Source organism: Aspergillus uvarum (genome assembly GCF_003184745.1).
Source record: "Aspergillus uvarum CBS 121591 unplaced genomic scaffold BO82scaffold_10, whole genome shotgun sequence".
Lineage (NCBI taxonomy): Eukaryota > Fungi > Ascomycota > Eurotiomycetes > Eurotiales > Aspergillaceae > Aspergillus > Aspergillus uvarum.
This window is the reverse complement of record NW_020291307.1, coordinates 21,492-41,334: the sequence shown is the minus strand read 5'-3', so window position 1 is coordinate 41,334 and position 19,843 is coordinate 21,492. Positions and strand designations below refer to the sequence as shown.

The window sequence follows — 19,843 nt, the reverse complement described above, 5'->3', positions numbered from 1 at the left end:
GTCATCGAGATGATGGAAGATGGATTCGAAGGGGGGAGAGGGGGGGGAGATGGTTGGGATTTCGTCAGTTGAGGAGAGCTTGATTTATAGACGTAAAGCATAATATGATTCTTCAATAAGGTGTCAAAGGTACATACGACCATAGGGTGTGGAAAACAGGGCTTCCCGTCCGCTCAGCCATACTTAAGCCACACGCCGGGAGGTTAGTAGTTGGGTGGGTGACCACCAGCGAATCCCTTCTGTTGTATGTTTTTGCTGTCTGTTTGCTCAGCAATTAGAATAACAGGTAGTTAACTAGTATACATACTACCAGCGCTTATGGAGAAGGTCACCGAAGTACTTCCTCGGTTACAGGGAGGACTTTCTTGAGGCAGTCCTCCAGGTAGGCGACATCATCGTCAGACGGGACTCGCTTGAGGGTCAACCTGAGCTTCATTATTATGAAATCCCTGAGTTTGTAGTATGAGGCTTCCAGAAAATAGTTGTAAATCTTGCGGCAATTTTTCAAGATCTCAGAAATGAACAGCTCTGTTTACACTGGCGGTTCATTTGCTTTTATGACTTTGGCTGTGGCTGTTGCATACCACAGACATGAATGTCTCCGTGTTTAAATCTTTGCTACACAGCCTCTTAACTCATGTTGTTGACATATAACGCTCAGATGGTGAATGTGGTCGGAATGTGATTCTGTATGTTATGTACGTACTCTAGTCACATATCTCAGGTGGCTTTCTGGTATCTTCACATATGGATATCACGAGCAAGAGTAGTTCTTCGAAGATTTATGTAAAGATCATCACCGCCGATGATGTCTAAAAAGAGCATCAACAACTCCCTTATAGCGAATTGCCATGGCACTCCTGTCTCATTATTTTTTTACCTCACGCAGCTACTCCACCATCATTTGATCCCTCATTCCCCAGACGTGCTTTCACCCTCCGCTCATCCCGCAGAACAAACAGCTGTATTACAACCACACTTATAATGGACGCGATCACCAGCCCAAACGTGGCCGGGAAGCCATACCCTAGTCAACATGGTATGATTAGATTCAGGGCAAACCCCCGGAGGAGATTGGGGAATACTCACGGAATGACGGGGCCATGGTCTGCGGAAAGATGACAATCGGCAGCCAGGCAGCCACCGCGTACTGGAACCCATTCATACTGCTGATCACCACCGCGCGCTGCTCGTTGTTGTCGGCGCAAACTTCGTTTGCCCAGGAGTAGCTAAATCGTCAGTATCTTAGTGGAAGGTGGACGATTGCCGGGCCACTTACAATACCGCCGTCATAAGCTGCATCCCGATGGTCAGGAAGGCGAATTCTTTCAGCGCGAGACTCTGGGGCCAGAAGGCCAGAATACCGTTGGGGATGAGGCCCCATATCTGTTGTTCATGTACGACCCTCATCAGCACCCTACCATACCTGCAGTAAGTGAAGGCAGCCAACTCACCAGCGGGATAAGAACCCATGCAAACCGGCTTCCGGTGTAGTCGGACAGGAACCCCCACAGCACCACACACGCTGCGGAGATCAACGAAGTCCCCGTCGGAATGAGGTTGCGATCTGCCACAGAAAAGTTCTCTGACTTGAGCCAAATGGCAAAGTAACCATTTCCGCCGCAGGATGAGCCGTACAGCTTTGACACGTTAGCATAAACAGACCCCCTTATCAGCTAACAATAACAGGCCGGAGTACACACCACATAACCAATGACGAACGCATACCACTTCCACGAGTTCAACACCCCTGTGAACGTCTTCCAAGTGATCTTCACCGGCGGCGCGACGCCCGCCCTGCTCACGCGCGCCTTGGCCAGCTCGCGCTCCTCCGGCGACAAGAACCACACGCGAGTGGTATACGGTGTATCAGGAAGGAACAGAAACGTCGCGAGTCCCACAGGGACCGTCATGCACCCGCAAACGATGTACAGCCATCGCCACCCGTCGATCCCTCTCGCCCCGTTGAGGTTCTCGTACACGGCTGCCTGGAGATACCCCCCGAACGCGGTCCCTAGGGGTGCGGTCATGTGGAACAATGCCACTCGTTTCGCAAGCTCGGTCTTGGTATACCAGCTGCCCAGCAGGTATAACAGAGATGGGAAGAAGGAACTCTCGAACAAGCCGATCAGGAAGCGGAACACATATAACTGGGGGACGGTCTGCATCCCCGCCTGGGCGAAGGTGAACGCGCCCCAGACGACTTCCATTCCAGCGAGCCAGATGCTCGGGCGCACGCGCTGGATGATGAGCGTGCTCGGGATCTGCATCACCGCGTATGCGATCGTGTACAGGGTCCCGGCGTAGGTGTATTGGTTACCGTACATGCCGAGTTCCTCCTGCATCCCCGACACGTAGGCATTAGACAGGTTCCCCTGGTCAAGGTATTTCATGAAGAACCCCAGGCATCCAATGCTGAGAATAGCTGCGTCGAGCTTGAGGAGCAGGCGTCGCTCCTCGGGGGTTTTCAGGTGCGTGTCGGTGTCCCAGATGAAGGAGCGGAACGAGCGGCGCGGTGGCGGGCTGAAGTCTACAACCTGGCTGATCTTGGTGTCGGGCTGCTTCATAGCGCTCGAGGTTGAACCGTGGCCCGCCATATTTCTGTCTGGATATTTTGGTCCTGCTCCTGGTGTTGTTGGGAGGCGACAATGTTGCGGGGTTATAGATTTATGAGTGGTAGCTCAGGCCAAGCCTTGGTGCATCGCGACATGTTGGCGTGATCTTTGCGCGATAAGGCTCATTGATTGATACCAACACCACCCAATCATCCAGCTTCAACATGCATTAGGAGTAATGATCTAGTAGAGATACGGGATCAAACCGCGGGCAGCTCACTTTTTGATTCAATTGCAGGCCAGGGTTAATCTGAGGACCCCGAAACTAAGGCTGATTCGGGAAGCACCACCGACCACAGCCCTATAAACCTGTTGTTATACCCTTTCTTTCTACTACCCCTCTTCATCCTGCTCTTGTCACTTGTCTCGTAATCATGCTTTGGACGGGTTTTCACTCGAAAAGCGCAGGCAAGACGGGTGAGCGAGCGGGCCAGAGCGTTTGTCGTTCGCCACGGGCCACCACTAGGGGCGGCGCAAGGTAATACTCATATAATTCTTATTCCCAGCTGTTCTGCATGAGGGGAAGAATTTTGGTGATACTTGGAACATGGGGTCAACTAAAGAAGATACGATAAGATCTCTCGGAGTCATGGGTATATATCACCCTACTTTTCATCCGATACACTGTCCTTCAGTTCGAGCGATAATTCGCCGCATCGCTCGACCTCGCAATCAACGCAACCATGTCCATCCCTACTGCGTGTGCGCTACCCTGGAAATGAAGCTTCATCCGCGCAGTCAGGACGTGCTTGATGACCTCATAATTCGGATGCTGTCGATGTGTCATCCCAGCCAAGCATCCTGCAGCCACCGAGCATCGGGTGGGTAAGTCCTCTTCGGGGAACTCGTAATGTGCGCAAACACGCACAGAGAGATTAAGCTAAATCCCTGTTCCGTCAGCTCATGCGCCGCCTCTTGCAGGATCTGGCCTTGGTGGCGGATTCGCGGTGAGCGTGCGGCCGCGTTCAGGTGCATTACTGCCTCATTCCCCGGGGCTCCTTGGAGGATGACAAGCTGTGAGCCCTTACCGACGTGCCACACGAGCCATCTACTTCATGGCCTTATTGAGGCTCGGAAGCTTATCGAGCGTCCAGGGCGCAACGATGACATCGAAGGCGTCGGATTCAAACGAGAGGTCATCGGTGATCTCGGGCAGGAACTGCGATTCTCCACAGCCTACATACTGACTCCAATTGTATCCTTGCCCGAGAACAAGCGCCTTCTTCCCATTCACTGCGATCTGATTGGAGAGAGTCTCGAGATCCTTGCTCACGAAGCGATCAGTGAGGACATTCAGATTGTCAATACAGTCTGTAGGCGTTTCAACAATCGAGATTGGATACGGGCCCAGCAAAGCCTGCGGCTCCACGTTCCTTGCAAGCAGAAAGAGCTGCACCTCAGGGCTCGTATAATTCTCGTGACTCGCCGGGCAGAAAAGATGGTCGACGGGCATCATTTCGAGCACCAACCCGACCGCTTGCAGCAGGCGAGCCCATGCATCCTCCGAATGGAACACCTCGTTAGTGTAATTGCCCATCCAGTACTTCCCGATCATCCACACACAATCCCAGGTGGGATCGTAGGTGCATTTTTCCGGCAACAACCCGGTGCTGTGGGCGTCACGGCGAGGGCCAAGTGCCCACCCACGTTGAGCCACTCGGCGAATCTGAAGATCATGGAGTACAGTTCTCCGGGAGTGAGCTGGAACAGCGACAGAATCGCAAATACCCCATCATAAGATTGGCAAGGCTGAAATGTGTTCATATTCGGACTTGTGACGCAGCTTTCTTCACCATCCCTGGGGAGATGTCAATCCCGTGCACCTCATGGCCTGCAGTTACAGGATCTCCGCGACGGGCTTGCCGGTGCTGCATCCCACGTCCAGCACCGGGCTGTTGGGGGGTAGCTTCTTGCTGGCCTGATGAATGAATGCACAAAGGGGGCCATTATCTGCAAAGGCAGCTTCATAGCTCCCTCCCACGTCGTCGAAAAGCGAGTCTGCCGTGATTGTCATGATGGGAGAGTAAAAGGACTGTGCGCGTGAGAAGAGAATTTCAAAGGCGATCATGGAAGAATCGCTTTAAGTATACTACTTCCAACAATTAGGGTTCTGACATGTCCATCGATTTCCTTGTTTATTGTCCCATGCGAGGTGTTGAGGATGAACTTTTCACTGTCGTGCATGCATCACGTGTCTGTCTCTCAGCTGCCGCGCCTTCACCGCAACTTCAGCAGACATTATTGCCAATGCTCTAGCATTTATGTTCATGCAACATGGTTGTACTCGGGTAGTCATCACATATTACAATTACCGCCAATTTTCTGATCCCATTCACGCCATTATTTGCTTGGTCGAGCTGCCAGCTGAGTGAGACGAGCCGCATGTTTGAAGAAAATACAACGCAAGAACTTTACAATACACAATAGAAGGGAAGCACGGGATTAGATCCATTCGAATATAACCACCAGCACTGGTGATCTATCACATTCCGTAATATGACAATGTGAAATACACTTACCTGTTCCCAAAGACCTGTGCATAATCAGGTACTCCCCAAGCCGCCATCTCCTGAAGGCTCGGGGAGCTGCGCATTGCTTCATTGCTGAGCCAGTGCTGCAGGATCGGGCTATCTTCCTCAATATGGTAGCTCCGGGTCAGGCCCGAGAGCGTCTCTCCGGGCATACAGAGCGCCCCCTGACACGGGGCGGGGATGAACCGCACCTCCGCGTAGAGGACGACGACGGGCCCGATCTGGATGAAGCCGTGGAAGGGTTCCGCCGTGGGACGCTGGGCCCGCAGCTGGGCGAATTGTCCGCATAGCGTGCTGACCATCCCGCCGACTTCCTCCCGAGTGGGATCGCGGAGCGCCCATTCCCACCGCACCCGAACGATCAAGGTGCGTGATCCGATCTGGAGGATTTGGGCTACCGCGGGCATGGCGATGTACGGCGACTCGGCTTCCAGGAGGGCACGCGTGCTGTCGCGGATCCCTCGTACGCGCTCCCACTCAATGGCGCCTCTCTCGGACATGACGGCCGTCGAGTCGGAGTCTGCGATGCTGGCCATGGTTGCTTGTACGAGGGTCTATGGGCAATGCACTGTTGTTTTGTTTAGTCTCAGGGTTTAGGGTCCAATGTAAGTGTAGAAGGCTAGGTTGGATGGAAGAGCCGGTTTTGGTCTATTTATAGACCCGTGTTGGATGCGATAGAAGCATGCTTTGAGGACGATGTGGACGAAAATGCTTATCATGTTTCTGCCTTTACGTGGACCTCCAGCAGGGACATTGGGATTTGCTGAGATGCTCCATTACCTGGTTTAGAGTTGTCTTTGTTAGACCGTACTGTTGTGAGATGGTACTGAAAGAATCGTGCCCTGATTTTCATCATTATGAACCAATGCGACTGTACTGTACAGTACAATGATGGGCACATCTAAGCAGTACGATCAGCATTTTCAATTCGAGTCGGACTACTCCGTATCTCAGTCCTGTCTCTGTTCAAGTGACTAAATATAGCCCCGATGTGATGATCAACTCGGTGGCTCTGCAGCGATGCATGCGACAACAAGCGTTACAGAAGCCGACCCCTGAAACGCATTGAAACAAAGCTCCGGGCGTGGCCGATCAGCCTCAATCTCATTCGCATCTCCCGCAGGTCTCATCCACGGTTTCTGTCAACGAACTGGAGGGCAATTCATCACGCGGGTAAATTTGCCTGCTGCGAGGTGGGAGGCGTTTGCCAAGCAGTTGTCTTGGTTGTGGCGGCGGGCAGTAAATAGGATCCGCGGATTGTTAATTTATTTAGATTAATATGACATGTTGACAGGGTTCACATTGTGACGAGAGCATGCGACATGGATTTGCGATGCGATGGCAGCAGATTCAACAACCATAAGTTGTATCCCTAGGGCCATACTGGATGTGATTTTTAAGTTCCAGGGCATTCGGAGACTGGCTCTCGTCTCGGGGTGTTTTCCCCACTTATGCTGTGTAAGCTGCATAGCATAACTAACCATCGCGGACCAACATCCGTGGATATTTCCTCCTCGGTCGGCCAACTGCTGGTTCCCCGGTTCAGTGTTCGAAGATGATGCAATTTCGACTCGGTCGCATTTTGCGTGTGAAAATCTTCTCCATGCCCGGACTTGAAATTCTGATTCCCTGGTTCTTGGCATGTTTGTTGCTGGCGAAATGGGATTCTTGTATTCTATTCGCATGTGGCAATATACCGTTCGCGACGACTTGTTTTTTCCACCCCTGATTGTGTATGCTTTACAGTTACTTTTGGAGAAATTACTGCGTGTCATGGCTACAGATAGCAGTGTCACTCCTCAAATCGCACTGTTCCCAATGTTTTCAATGGCAAAAGAGGATCTTCTGCTCAAATTGTTTGCGCTGCCATCGGGTGATTAGCGCTAGGTCGCAGAGAAATATATCTCCGCCACCATCTTGGACGGCGTGGCTCCCTAGGATATATCTCAAGCACAGAACACATGTTTCTTCTAGTTTTCATTTAATTCTAATCAGTGACGCTGGATTGTTATCTACGATTCTGAGATATGTTCGACTCAAAGTAGTTACAGTGATTAAGACTGTGTGAAGGCGTCGGATATGTTGCAGCAGTTAGAAGCCCATTGCAACCGTGAGTGAAGCCGGATACTCGTCCGCCGACCAGGCAATTGCCTATTCCCCCCCCCAACCCCCAACGCCCCTATCCTACTCAAATCCATCTCAAAGGACAAGTCGGAGAATTGGCTAAGGAGAATTATAATTGTCCAGGCAAACTAGCGTTCAACCCCCACGTGGGCAAATCAGATCTCGGCAGATCATCCGATTATGACGAGGTAGACGATCAGCAGCAAATCCTATCCCTCAATCCTTCAGATACCACCGAGATAGCACATGTATAGCACATGCAATTAGGTAAAAACAGTAGCCGACTAGTCAGGAATTCCAACGGATTGCCCGGTGTCTGCCTCGTTTCAACCATTCCGTGCTCCAACAGAGGATCCTGACGAGAAGAGACTCAGAACCCAGCAGTCAGAACGCAGCAAAACAGCCACCACCACGAGGTGATATCGCAGTTGTACATCCTGCCTGGTTTTCCGATGGGGACCTGACTCGAAAAATCGATAGTCGAAAGCCAAGCTCATTGCACCACGTGTGGTGCCATGTGGTCACCCCCACCCGAGGGGGAGTTATTGGTCTTGTCTTAGCTCAGGTGCAGGAACGAACGGTGTAGCCATGTGTAACCATGGTCTGGGTCGTACCTTAGCGTTCATCGAGAAGAAGTGTAAACGAGACTAAGTTCGTTTGAGCAGCTAATTTGGTAGCCTGGATCGGGGTGGCTCGGCAGTCGATCCGGTGTGCCATTTTGCGAGCATTTCTGGATCTTCTCCCCCTGGCCCCAAAACTCCTTAAATACTCCTCCCACAGGCCCAGTCTTGAGCCATCCTCCCCCCCGACCAAGCACCGTTCAGATTCCTTGCAGATCACTTGATATTTGCCACTGTCATCATGGGTCTTCTGCAAAAGAGTGCCAATCTGGCCTTGAGCCTGAGTGCGACCGCCTTGGCTCTGGGGTATGCCGCTGATGCCTCCTCTCCCAGCGTCACCACCGAGCAGGGTGTTGTCTATGGTTTCTCCCAAAACGATACCAATGTTTATCTGGGCATTCCCTTTGCCCAGACGACGGCTGGTGAGAACCGGTGGAAGGCTCCCCTGGCTGCCACCTCCTACGAGGGGGGTAGCTTCGATGCCTCGGCCTTCGGTCCCTCGTGCGCCCAGGCCATGTCCGGCACGACGATCGTTGCCCAGAGTGAGGACTGCCTTAACCTGAACATCTGGACTCCCCCCAGTGGCACTGGCCTGCCCGTCTTTGTCTACGTCTACGGTGGTGCGATGGTCACGGGTGGTAGCAGCAACCAGCAATGGCAGGGATGGAACTTTGCTCGCAAGGATGTCATCTACGTCAACTTCAACTACCGCGAGAGCATGTATGCCTCTCCTTATGCTCCCGAGCTCGAGGGCGAGTCGCAGAACTTCGGCATCATGGATGTGGAGCTGGCCCTGCAGTGGATTTATGACAACATTGAAGGTCCGTACTTTGACTTTTCCCCCTGATGCTTATTCCTTCATCCACCCTTTTTTTTTTTTTTTTTTTTTTTTTTTTTTTTTTTTTTTTTTTTTTTTTTTTTTTTTTTTTTTTCCCCTCTCCCACGTGGTCACCGTCCCCACTGACTTTGCGTGTGAACAGCCTTCGGTGGTGACAAGTCGCGCATCGTGCTGGGAGGCCACTCCTCGGGTGGTGTCCACGTTGATGACTACCTCTGGAACCACCCCGACACTTTCCTGGCGGGTGCCATCGAGATGTCTGCCAACGCTCAGTCTGGCCCGGCCAATGCCCCCGTGGGTGTGGCTCTCAAGCAGGTCGTTCAGGATATGATCGATGCGGGTGTCTCCTTGGACTGCACTGCCGACGACTACACTCTGGACTGCCTGCGCAAGGTGGATACCTATGCTTTCCAGACCAGCTACTTCAACTCGACCTCCAACACGTGGTTTGGCCCCGTCGTGGATAACCTCACCCGCTTTTCCAACTACTCGGACCGTTTTGTCAACGGCCACTACCCCAAGTCGTTGCCGCTGATCGTCGGTAACTCGGACAAGGAGGGCAAGCTTTTCGGCATCGTCTATGGGTCGGAGAACACCGACTTCTCCTCGTGGATCCGCACCTACGATGCCGACTTGGCGTTTGTGCCCGCCGACGAGCTGCTCGAGGCCTACAACCCCGACGACTACTCCTCCATCTCCCGCATGAGCGGTGCCTCGTACGGCGACGCCCGCTTCCACTGCGCGACCGACTACTTCCTGGACATGCGCTCGGAGGAGCAGAACACCTGGATCTACCGCTGGTTCGGCAACTACTCCAACGTGCTGGGTATCCCCGACATCGGCCCCTCCCACGGCAGCGAGGTCCCCTTCTTCCACGGTGGCAACGAGTGCTTTGCCAAGCTGACCGGAGTTACGGCGGCTGAGCAAGACCTGGCCGACTACATGAACGACTGGTTTGTTGCCTGGATCAAGGACCCCAGCGCTGGTCCCGGCTGGGATCAGGCCACGCCAGTGAACGGACCTCTGGCCCTGCTGGGTGTGCCGGGCAACGAGGAGGCCACTGAGACGGGCGAGACTGGCACCTACAACCAGCGCTGCCAGAAGGTCTACAAGCCTAATTACCCCAACTACCCGGTGGTCCAGAATCCCGTGGAGTTGGCTGCTGCTGCCAGCTCTTAAGTGGGGAGAGGTGAAGGAGAGGAGTCGAAAATAGGGGGGGGTTTTTTTGTTCAGCGCAGCAAGGCGAACCTCGACATTTCATTCGGCATTAAATCTAATTTTTTTTTTCTCTTGTTATTAGACTTTTCGCTTCTTTTGTGGGATTTGTCAGCGGGCTCATTGCATGATTAAGCCTGAGTAGCCTTTTTTAATCTACGTGAATCATCGTCACTCCAGCATCCGAATGCGTCCAAATCGCCGATAGAGTTTGATCCGTAGAAAGCTTGCCCTCCCATCCCAGCCTGTGATCTTTCCAGCACACAGCTGCCTGAATCTGGTTGATCTCAGCGTAACGGCGTGAACAGGTTAGTGGCTTCTAGAAATCAATAGTTCGCATATGGTGTACCATGTCGTGCAGCTCGCAGAAAGGATTCCTGCAGGGGCGACGGACGATGTCCGAAGAATGTTTTACTTGGGTGGATCCGCAACCCTAACTGTGGGCCGCCGAAGTTTTGCCTGGAGCAATCACAGCCAGATCCAGCAATGTGCTCGCAGACTATCGATTACCTTCCCTGACCCCGATCTCCGATACTCCGTCGTGCAGGGTTATCGAGATGGTATGGTCCACGAGGGTCCCAATGCCTCGGGCCATACTCCCCTCCAGTGCTGGTCTGCCCACCACACCACCCCCATTCCCCCCTAAGCAGTGGCCACACCACATGGAAAACACACAGACAGGCACACACACACACACACCCACCCACCCACCATTGAATCCAGATCCAGATTCCAGAGGGAGGCCTCTGCGGACCTTCCCCGATTCAAACACCTGGATTTGTTGGTTCCTCCAAACAAACCGCCAGAACGAGCTTCCCAGCATGGGATAAGGTTTTCCCAAGTTCCTCACCACGTAACGCTCCCTGGCAGGCTGCGCGGGTCGATCGCAGTTTATTAATATTGACTGCCAGCAGCTGCAGCTGCTGTAGAGATGCCCTCTCGTCTCCGTCTGTCTTTGTTGTCGTGACTTATTGCCCGCATCGTGGGTTGTTCGTCGCCATGAGTCGTCCAGATACCGGCCAAGTGGTAGGTCAACCCCGGTAGAGATTGTTCAGCGTGCTGTTTTCTTGCTAACGCACTTTTTCGCGGTGGCCAGGTGTCTTGGTACATTGTCACCATCGTCGCGTGCATCTTCCTTGTCTGTCGACTCTGGGTGCGATGGAGGCTGCTGAAACGGTGGTATCTCGACGATTTGTTCGTCACCGTTGCAGCCCTCTGCCTGATCGGAGATCTGGTCATCCAGCATTATATGTTTAACCTGGGTATGTACTGTACCTCGCTATTTCCCCCGCTGTTCTCAATCCACATGCATGCAGAGTGATCCGTGCGAGGAAGATCTAACGGTGGGCTTCCTCTAGGGATGTCGGATGCGGCCAACATGGACTCAGAGCAGACGATCAACATGCTGAAGGTCAGTTTACGGACAGCATTCGGACAACGCCCGAAATCCTGAGCCCCTCTTTCACTGTGCCCTGCCCCGATCCGAGGCCTGCAGCCCGCGCGAATCCTCTACACTTCCACTACGCTGAGACTAACTGCGGCTACTATCCTTCGCCCTGTGACAGATGATCATCCCCGGATCTACCCTCTATGTGACGACACTCTGGCTTATCAAGGCCAGCCTGGTGATCTTCTATAAGCGTCTCGCCGATCGCACCCGGTACCAGACCGTGTACAATATCACTCTGGCCATTCTGGCGGCGACCTGGTTGGTCCTGTTCTTCGACATTGTCTTCAAGTGCTACCCTCCTTCCCGACAATGGCGGAGCGTGCTTGATGCGGAATGTGAGTGGATGTGAATGCGGTGGGGATGTGGTGAATATCAGCAATACTAACGCGGCGACGAAATGCAGTGGCATGCCCGGAGAAGCCATCGACGATCAACTACTGGTTGACGATCCTTTGTATGCAGCCCCGTGTCAGATTTGCAATTACTTAAAGCTAACCATGTCGCAGTTAACATCTTCACTGATGTCTTCAGTAAGACACCGCAGCCAACCACAAGACAATCCTTCGATCCACTAACCCGTTGAACAGTCATCTGTCTCCCCATTTCGCAGGTCGCCCGTCTGAAGATGCCCAAGAAGCAGAAGTGGGGTGTCATCTCTGTCTTCTTGTTGGGTGCCTTGGTCGTCATCTCAAGCAGTATGTCTTGCCCATCGATCCAAGAAGCGTGCAGTGCCATGTCTAACGATTGATGCAGTCATCCGAGCCATCTACTCCCACCTGAACGAACAAATGATCACCTGCACCGTATCCATGATTGAGGCCTCCATCGCTATCATCGCATCCTGCCTGCCCGTCCTCCGCACGTTGGTTTTTGGGAGCCACTCGCGCACCGGGACGTACAGCGGCCGGCGCGGCTACGAGCTGTCCAACTCGGGGTACAACACCACCGGCGGCCCCACGAGCAAGCAGCGGACCACCGTGTCGGTGACGCAGACGGGCAACACCCCCGACGATCTGTCCCGTCATGATTCTGAGGATGGCTTGGTTAAGGATCACGGAGCGTTGCCATTGTCGCTGGAGAACGGGGCCGGAATTGCCGTCACGCGCGAGTACTTTGTGCACGAGGGAGAGTCGGATGGAAGGAGCTTCCGGTAGGGAGGCCGGGCTTGACTCATAACAAAGTCCCTTTAATTACGGGGAGCTTGGCCCGCAAGGGAAAAAAAAGCTTACATTCTTTAGTAGAATAATTTCATATTACTATCATCCAAGAGGCTTACGTCGTGTAGTTCGGGTGTAGATTTGCTCCTGTCCTTCGGTTCAAGCCACCTCAACTGTACGTGGGATCTCCTCTATTTCCCAGATCTGGCTCCTCGGAGGGTGCTGCTGCGCATTGAGCACCGCATCAGTCGTGACAGCATGCATCCGCATTGGGAGAGCGATGGTGGACTGGTTTCTCATCTGCGGCCACTCAGCCCCTCGCTCTCCTGTAAAGCCCAAAGACAATTTCATCGCTGCATTGTCATCAACTGCCATCCACTTAGGATCATTTTCAGGTCCACTGTCTTCTTAATGCAACGTTTCACTCCGCCACCTACCGGATTTCAGGATAGAACCAAGTCCGTAGAATCTGCGAGGCGGAGCACTTTGCCCTGGCTGGACTTCGGCACCATCTAGAAACGAGCTACCGTCGTCCTTCGACCTTGTATCTGACGAAACATAAGCAGGCTTTGTAGGCGCGCACGGGGCGAGACGTCGCGCACCAGCCGGTAGAGGATGGGGAGGCAGATCGCCACGATCGCCACGATCGCCACCCGGTTTCGACATGCCCCAGAACATGAGGATGCTGACGATGCCTATAGTCTTTGTGATTAACACCGTGTTTGGCTTCTGTGTCTGGGTAGCAGGTCGAGGTTAGGAACCGGGAGTCAACGCACCGATGTCATCGCTCGAGGATACGCTGCCTACGGTTTGTGTGGAGAGCACTGCGAACATTCGGTTAGTGCGGCCACCGGGAAGCATCGCTTGGGATACCGGCAGGGTATACTGTACGTTTAGGTCCGAGGATCCTAGCGAATAGTGACATGCGCGCGATGCCACACGCCCTCGCCCTGGGATCTCAGTTTAGGTAACTAGTTCAGAGTGAATGAGGAGATGAGGGACGCTCACATTGACCCCATGAGCAGCACCACTATAATCCCATTGCGCTTATGGAAGTCTAGGTGGAGAGAGAGAACCTGATGTGATCAGAAACCGCTTTTCTGGTGGTGTCGTCGCCCAGTATGGATGCAGAAAAACTCACCAGCGCCAATGGAATGGCCAGGATGATGAGATCGACGGCCACGTCCGATGCCGTCAGCGCAATCAGGACAGCAAAGCTAAGACCACAGCGCGTCATGAGGTCGTTCAGGGTGCCGAAATTGGTTATGATAGTCGCCCCACACGTTGACGTCAGCGGAATGACAAAAATTTATACCCCAGGCGATTACAACGCCAATCAGTGTCCAGCTGGCGATGTCAAAGATCCGTCCGACGAAGAGTCGCCGGTAGAAGAATAGGGCAGATAGCTTGAGCAAGGCTAGGGCAGGGGCTGCATGATGTCGAATGGAAACTCCAGCTGCAGATGATAAGTACGTGCAAGTAAGATAATGAAGACGAGGGAAGGCGAGCCCTACTCTTTTCAACAAGACCTGGTCCCATCCGTCGTAGTACAGGATGGCTGCGCCGATATCTGCGGGGGAATGGGCGCCCACCGTGTGCGTTACGGAGCCTGCTGAAGTCGTTCCGTCAATTTCATTCAGTATAAGGTTCTGATGAGAGAAAAGGTCTACCGATCATCATGATGACAGCTTCGCCTGTGACGAGGGCCTACCGGGTACGACACAATATCCACAATATCAGCTAGGTTTCTTTATTTCATCCTTGAGAACAGATAGCATACCCATGCCGCCAAAGCAAGCCAGTCTTCAACTCCCAGTCGTCTACTCTAGCCCTGAACATAAAAGCGGGTGGTAATGGCCACCGTGCCCATCACCGTGAATAGAATTCCCACCCCGAGCACGCTGTACTCATTGACATAAGTCATTTTGCTCCGCCAGAAAAAGGTGTGTCTCGCGTGGAGCCGGGTCAGATGTTATTTTGCAAATGAGCCGCGAGTGTCACATATTAGTACTCTCTTCGTGGTTGCTGGGCATCGGAAGACGAAGGACAGTGAAGGACTGAAGGGGGGTGTTCGAGATTGAGGTGAGGGGCTGTGCCTGCGACGGGTGCAAGGGCTACACTCTGTTTGCCTGTTCCTGAGAATCAACAATTGACAATCAGACTGCTGATCGACGTCGTCGTGCCACAACATATGCACTGTGCTAGTTGGGTTATTTGATGGTCGTTTGCCTTCAAGTATGACAAAAGGGGTGGACGGTCAAGGCCGATGAACAGTATCAACAAGCGTAGCTGTTAGGTATTTATGAAGTTTCTACTCGCCCAGGCTGGCCAGTTTCATAGATCGACCATCACTTTCTGCTCACCCAATTTGCAAAGCACAAGTGTCACTCTCCACTTTTTGTCCTCACGACCTGCCTTCCGAGAATTCGAAAGCACATGTGGTCCTTTACCTGCATGTCCGCATTTAGCCTTATTCTGACCCTCATCTGCGTCGCCGCACCTGCATCCTTTGGTAGGCCATTCACAGCAAGAGCTACCGGGCTACTGATGTGACTAACGCGTGCGATACAGACACTAAACGAGACATTGAATCCGCTGATGTAGTCGACTTTTCCGCGATCGGAGACGGCTATTAGACGTCCGCTGTGCTCTAATCCACAGTACTTGCTGGGTTCAGGAAGGCGACGGGGGGACTTTGATCAAAAAATCGAACTCCCGTAAATGGCATCATTCTTGAATCAGACTTGACAAATAAATGACACAAGCTACTTCAGCTTTCTAGCCCTTCATGGCTCCCACACGGCCTCAATGATAGCCATCCATGCTTCTTCGGGCGTCCAGATACGTAGCTTGGCAAAGCGAGAATCAGCCTTGCGGAACAACTCAATCCAGTCCGCTTCTTCTCGCTCTTTGGAATTGAAGAGTCTAAACATGATCATGTCCCCATCTCTGGATAATGATGTAAGCAATTCGGCCTCTATCGGCTTGAGAAGGAGGGTATGTATATACCGGACAGCACGCTCTTTCAGCAGGGACAGTGTTCCTAGCTCAGGGAGCAGGTAGTCGCTCACAATAATCCGAGCCCCGGGTCGCAAGGCTGGTACCAGCGCCTGAAGAATCTGGACGCCATGCGAGTCAGACCAGTTGTGGAAGATGTTCCGGAAAAGGTACGCATTGGCCTGGACAGGTTGCGGCGTGAAGAAGTCGTGCGCCTGAAATGTCACTTTATCCCGCACGTCAGTTGGCAGACTCTCCGCTGCGCCGTCGACCATACTCGGCAAGTCCTGGACGATCAAGCGGAGCTCGGGATAGTGCGGGGCTAGCAGGCTGCTCACGTTGCCCTTTTATTCGCCAATATCTACGATCATTCCTTGCTCAAACTGACTCCAATCATACCCCTGGACGAGGAAGGACGGTGCATTGTGGTGGCCATTGGCAAATGAGAACATCGCCACGGCAAAGCGTCCAGCCATCTCGGGGTGAGATGAGTAGTATTGCCAAGGAGGCATGTCGGTGTTGTGATAGTGAGCCCAGCCCTAAGTTGTATATGGGTTAGCTTGACTGAAGACAGGGGCGCGCGGGTGGGGGTGGGCAGAAGACTGTTCAACTGACCGTTCGCCCAGGATCATCGCTGTGATATTGCTCCAATGCAGGGAGTGTCTAGAGCCGGTAAGAACGAGAGCATCGCATATTCATTGGATGGGAGAGATATACATGGGAAAACCCCTGCCACACTTTTTTAAACATGTACCCGAGTCCAGCACGTGCGGTGGGATCATCTACCAGCCTGCGTGAGGCCGCAGTATGACCAACAAATCCCTTCCGGGGCTCTCGGAAGACATGGTGGTATGCCATGGCAAATTGTAGTGTGCGACGCAAGTTGGCCGCGTCCAGACCATATTTCTCAGCAAGTTCTTTGAAAGAGATTACTCCGTGCACAGGGACATGGCGCGCGATGTCGAATATGTAGATTGCCTGGAGGCTCACGCCATTCAACTGCAAACGAGGATGAGTGGTGAGTTTGACTTTCGTATAGTTGACGGCTTACCACCGGACGAAGGCAATTCGACGGCCCCAAGAAAAGGTTATGATGCTCAAGAGTGGACGACAAGACTTCTTCGCGGGCTGCTAACATGTGTCCTGAGAGGCGCAGCTCAACGGGACCGTCTTCGTCAAAGCTTGGAGACTGGATGTCATTTTCCTGTAGATAACTTTCACGCTCCTTCGCCAGTTCTTGAATCCGTGTTGCTAGCTCCACGATTCGACTCAAGTTCATGTCGAGAATGGAGGAATATTCGCAAGAATGAAGAAGGTTGACAAGGAGGTCAGTGCAAAGAGCTTTGACGGGTGGAGGTTTAGCAATATCAGTGAAGCGATTTCCTGAGGGAGAGAGGGACAGACACGATCTGAATTCAATTCAAGGGACAAAGATTATCCAGCTCGCAAGCGAGGAAAAACCACGGCGGCTTATCTGTCTCACCTAGAAAACCATGTTTGCTTTACCTAAGATAAGCGGACTCCCAAAGAAAGCGACCGACGAAGAACCATTAGTCGAATCTTGTCAGCAATTGATGATGACGATTATCACGTCGATTTGCCATCATCACCACGGTCAAGAAGCCTTGATGGCTCAGCCATCGTCTATACCTCTATCATTCTGGGTCCCCCAACGATGATTAGTATCCTGCACGATCTTGAAGGTTCTCATCCGCCGAACAATTGTGTCGTTGAATGCCCTGTCCGTCACGAATGGCGAGCGTTGTCGAGACTGAGCACCTGGGGTACATCGAAGCCGTGCAACGCCTGAAAGATCAACCGTCTCGACTCGGGAAATCCTATACGCTCTATGATAATTTCCCCTATGTTAACATTTGCGCGGGGTACTCATGTAGGCAATCATTGCCAGATGTGATATATCCACTGGGACAATTCAGGTTGACCGGTGACTGACCAGCACTAATGATAGCTTGGCGCCACTACCTGGTCCATCTGTATCAGCGAGCACTCTGCGATGTTTGTGGCTACAGCGGCCAATTAATCTACAGGGATTAAACTCTGGACTGGGTGAAGATAACTGCCACCCTTGTGTGGGATCAGCAGCTCGGGTTTGGCGGCAACGGCAACCCTAACCATGACTCCAAAAGCATCCACGGGTCTGGTGTCACTTCCAGCCCTTTGCTTACTCCGAGATTTCTTTTGTCTGACAATTGACGTTCTCACACTACTGGTGGCGTAACTTTACCGAGGGACGAGAGCTAAGAGACCCGAGGGACGGGACATCATACACCCCTCCTCCACCGAGTACTTGCTGCTGATCGAAGCCGAGTTGGACTTCTTTCTCAATCTGGATGACAGACTGCATCTGAGTAGCCGCGCATGGTGCACAGTGACTTTGGGATGATCACTGTCCCTGCAGGTTTGGTTTTCCTTGATCTGCTTGTCATGCTCTACTTGGCTGTGACCGCTCTTTTATCTGTTTCAACTACCAATCATTTCCCCGTTAGGGCAATGATCATGGTCTGCTTTGCTACAGGTACTAAGCGTGCGGTCCCCCCAAGGCTCTCAGGCGCAATGATCTCTGCGTGCGATTTGTAGAGGAGTAGCTACGATGTTTGATAGCTGCAATGAGGTGCAATTGGAAATTAATGAAATTTCTATTGGGTCAAACGGGCGCGCACATGAAGACATGCCTCTCCTCTCTACGATGAAAGAGAAAGAATGAATAATGCCAGCGACAGATCCTCTCGCCAGACACTACCCAGCAGGCCCACCATCGGCGCGAGCCATAGCTGGCGACAATGTGGACATCGGGCCGGAGAGTGAACCAAAAGCGGGGACGCAAACCATTCTATCACACATCGGGAATGGAAGGCGTAGCCACACTGGATCTTGCACCACTCCAGAGGCTCTCCTTGCGTCTCCGCGAGTGACTGCTGGCAGATCAGACACGTTTCGTTTTCTTGGCGCGACCGAGGTGCCGTGGGAAGATTGTCGATCCCCATCCGGTCTGCTGCCTCCGCGCCGAGGTACTGCTCCATGATCCCGCGGACAATGCGCTGTACGGTGGCATCCTGCAGAGTGATCAGCCAAGAGGGGCAACTGCCCGGAAGCCACTCTTTCTCCAGCGTAGGCAGGATCTCGGGCCCGAACTCGGCGACCCAGCTGTCGATGTCTGCAAATTTCTGTATTCGCTCAGCACGGATCTTATCATACAATCGACTAAACCGACCCCAAGTCACCGACACCACCTCGAGCTGGCCTAGAAAGAAGGGGCTGGGCCAGTGATTCGTATCGCGAGATTGCCTCAGAACATACACGCATAGCCCTAGGAATCGGAGAAGATCAAAGTCGATTGGCCCCAGCCGGCGCGTGACTGGTGAATCTCGGAACGCCGGCTTGTAGACCTCGCGGCTGAGCTCTACATAACGGCGAGACACTTTGGTACACAGGTCCTTCCGGGCCTCAATGACCTCGGGAGTAAGCTCGGGAGACTCATCAGCCATCGCGGTTACAGTATCAGATATCAGGATTACGTCGTTACCAGACCTAATATGGTGATGGCTTACGAGTAAGTCTCAGGTCCCTCTTCAGAGTCGTGTACATTTATATAATATGTTATTATGGAGTGGTTGAATAAAGAAGCATATCTTGCGATCCTATTCGAAAGAGATCTTTGAGTATGATACCTTTGTCACTTATGACGATCGCCGGTACCCGAGCTTACGTATGTCATTTTGCTGGTCGTCGATGCGTTATCCATGTGAAATATTCCCGGTGAAGAGATGTCATTGCAGACAAGTGACGTTTGTTTTCCATGACCACGCATCCCCTTACAACGGATTTGCACCTTCTTCCAAACCGTCCCGGCCGTCGTCACAGAAGCCGAAATGATCTCCCAGGGGTATCGGCGGAACAGTATCTCGATAGCAAGCGGTGTAACTGGTGGCAAAGTCGCGAAGCTCATGCCAACTCCTGCATTGATGCACCTGGCCATCACCAGCCGTGAATTTTCCCAAGGTGTAAAGCGGAGTAACATCTGCACAGCACTGGATGGCCTAATGGATGCGGTAGTCAGCAAGTCCCATGTTTTCTATTGGATAATATCATAGCTGTCGCAGAGCTTCAAAGCAATGCTCAACGTCCCATGCCGCCTGGATGGCTGAAAAGGCGCTGCTCCACGGCTTCCCAGAAGGTGGTTCGCATGATGCGCTGGAATCAAGCTCTTAGCTTCCAGCCCCGCTCACTTTATCTAGATCACTAACGAGGCAATGTAAATGATGATAGGCCTCTAGT

At 52.6% G+C, this 19,843-nt stretch overlaps 8 protein-coding genes across 8 annotated transcripts; 2 read left to right on the top strand and 6 right to left on the bottom strand.

Moving 5' to 3' along the window:
* Positions 1 to 881: 881 nt before the first annotated feature.
* Positions 882 to 2,567, bottom strand: BO82DRAFT_276707 (pantothenate transporter liz1; the record flags this gene model as incomplete). The annotated part of the gene is made up of 5 exons (XM_025631152.1): positions 882 to 1,027; positions 1,090 to 1,229; positions 1,280 to 1,386; positions 1,455 to 1,640; positions 1,704 to 2,567. The coding sequence occupies 5 exons, from the start codon at positions 2,565 to 2,567 to the stop codon at positions 882 to 884; spliced, it is 1,443 nt and encodes a 480-aa protein (XP_025494735.1).
* Positions 2,568 to 3,663: 1,096 nt separating this feature from the next.
* On the bottom strand, positions 3,664 to 4,629 carry BO82DRAFT_399369 (uncharacterized protein; the record flags this gene model as incomplete). The annotated part of the gene is made up of 3 exons (XM_025639100.1): positions 3,664 to 4,281; positions 4,344 to 4,413; positions 4,457 to 4,629. The coding sequence occupies 3 exons, from the start codon at positions 4,627 to 4,629 to the stop codon at positions 3,664 to 3,666; spliced, it is 861 nt and encodes a 286-aa protein (XP_025494734.1).
* Positions 4,630 to 5,057: 428 nt separating this feature from the next.
* BO82DRAFT_362302 (uncharacterized protein) lies at positions 5,058 to 5,682 on the bottom strand (the record flags this gene model as incomplete). Its single annotated transcript, XM_025636847.1, has 2 exons — positions 5,058 to 5,094; positions 5,135 to 5,682. 2 exons carry the CDS (start codon positions 5,680 to 5,682, stop codon positions 5,058 to 5,060), a joined length of 585 nt encoding a protein of 194 aa, XP_025494733.1.
* A 2,394-nt stretch (positions 5,683 to 8,076) lies between these two features.
* BO82DRAFT_329201 (alpha/beta-hydrolase) lies at positions 8,077 to 9,995 on the top strand. The gene is made up of 2 exons (XM_025633042.1): positions 8,077 to 8,711; positions 8,871 to 9,995. Exons 1-2 carry the CDS (start codon positions 8,132 to 8,134, stop codon positions 9,905 to 9,907), a joined length of 1,617 nt encoding a protein of 538 aa, XP_025494732.1. The 5' UTR covers positions 8,077 to 8,131; the 3' UTR covers positions 9,908 to 9,995.
* A 743-nt stretch (positions 9,996 to 10,738) lies between these two features.
* On the top strand, positions 10,739 to 12,622 carry BO82DRAFT_381367 (uncharacterized protein). The gene is made up of 8 exons (XM_025637844.1): positions 10,739 to 10,969; positions 11,040 to 11,205; positions 11,302 to 11,354; positions 11,509 to 11,728; positions 11,797 to 11,847; positions 11,900 to 11,923; positions 11,981 to 12,088; positions 12,147 to 12,622. Exons 1-8 carry the CDS (start codon positions 10,943 to 10,945, stop codon positions 12,545 to 12,547), a joined length of 1,050 nt encoding a protein of 349 aa, XP_025494731.1. The 5' UTR covers positions 10,739 to 10,942; the 3' UTR covers positions 12,548 to 12,622.
* Positions 12,623 to 12,709: 87 nt separating this feature from the next.
* BO82DRAFT_399365 (uncharacterized protein) lies at positions 12,710 to 13,787 on the bottom strand (the record flags this gene model as incomplete). Its single annotated transcript, XM_025639099.1, has 6 exons — positions 12,710 to 12,918; positions 12,988 to 13,245; positions 13,327 to 13,374; positions 13,442 to 13,500; positions 13,559 to 13,626; positions 13,692 to 13,787. 6 exons carry the CDS (start codon positions 13,785 to 13,787, stop codon positions 12,710 to 12,712), a joined length of 738 nt encoding a protein of 245 aa, XP_025494730.1.
* A 1,549-nt stretch (positions 13,788 to 15,336) lies between these two features.
* BO82DRAFT_399363 (O-methyltransferase-like protein) lies at positions 15,337 to 16,826 on the bottom strand (the record flags this gene model as incomplete). The annotated part of the gene is made up of 6 exons (XM_025639098.1): positions 15,337 to 15,499; positions 15,560 to 15,877; positions 15,947 to 16,086; positions 16,163 to 16,210; positions 16,265 to 16,546; positions 16,599 to 16,826. 6 exons carry the CDS (start codon positions 16,824 to 16,826, stop codon positions 15,337 to 15,339), a joined length of 1,179 nt encoding a protein of 392 aa, XP_025494729.1.
* A 1,423-nt stretch (positions 16,827 to 18,249) lies between these two features.
* Positions 18,250 to 19,053, bottom strand: BO82DRAFT_399362 (uncharacterized protein; the record flags this gene model as incomplete). The annotated part of the gene is made up of 1 exon (XM_025639097.1): positions 18,250 to 19,053. One exon carries the CDS (start codon positions 19,051 to 19,053, stop codon positions 18,250 to 18,252), a length of 804 nt encoding a protein of 267 aa, XP_025494728.1.
* Positions 19,054 to 19,843: the final 790 nt, after the last annotated feature.

What these genes read in the sequence shown, in the direction of transcription:
- BO82DRAFT_329201 (XM_025633042.1), top strand. Translation starts at nt 8,132, where the DNA reads ATGGGTCTTCTGCAAAAGAGTGCCAATCTGGCCTTGAGCCTGAGTGCG. An exon ending in GATTTATGACAACATTGAAG is followed by an intron (nt 8,712 to 8,870) that starts GTCCGTACTTTG and finishes GCGTGTGAACAG; the next exon opens with CCTTCGGTGGTGACAAGTCG.
- BO82DRAFT_381367 (XM_025637844.1), top strand. Translation starts at nt 10,943, where the DNA reads ATGAGTCGTCCAGATACCGGCCAAGTG. An exon ending in GTCCAGATACCGGCCAAGTG is followed by an intron (nt 10,970 to 11,039) that starts GTAGGTCAACCC and finishes CGCGGTGGCCAG; the next exon opens with GTGTCTTGGTACATTGTCAC. An exon ending in CTTGGTCGTCATCTCAAGCA is followed by an intron (nt 12,089 to 12,146) that starts GTATGTCTTGCC and finishes CGATTGATGCAG; the next exon opens with TCATCCGAGCCATCTACTCC.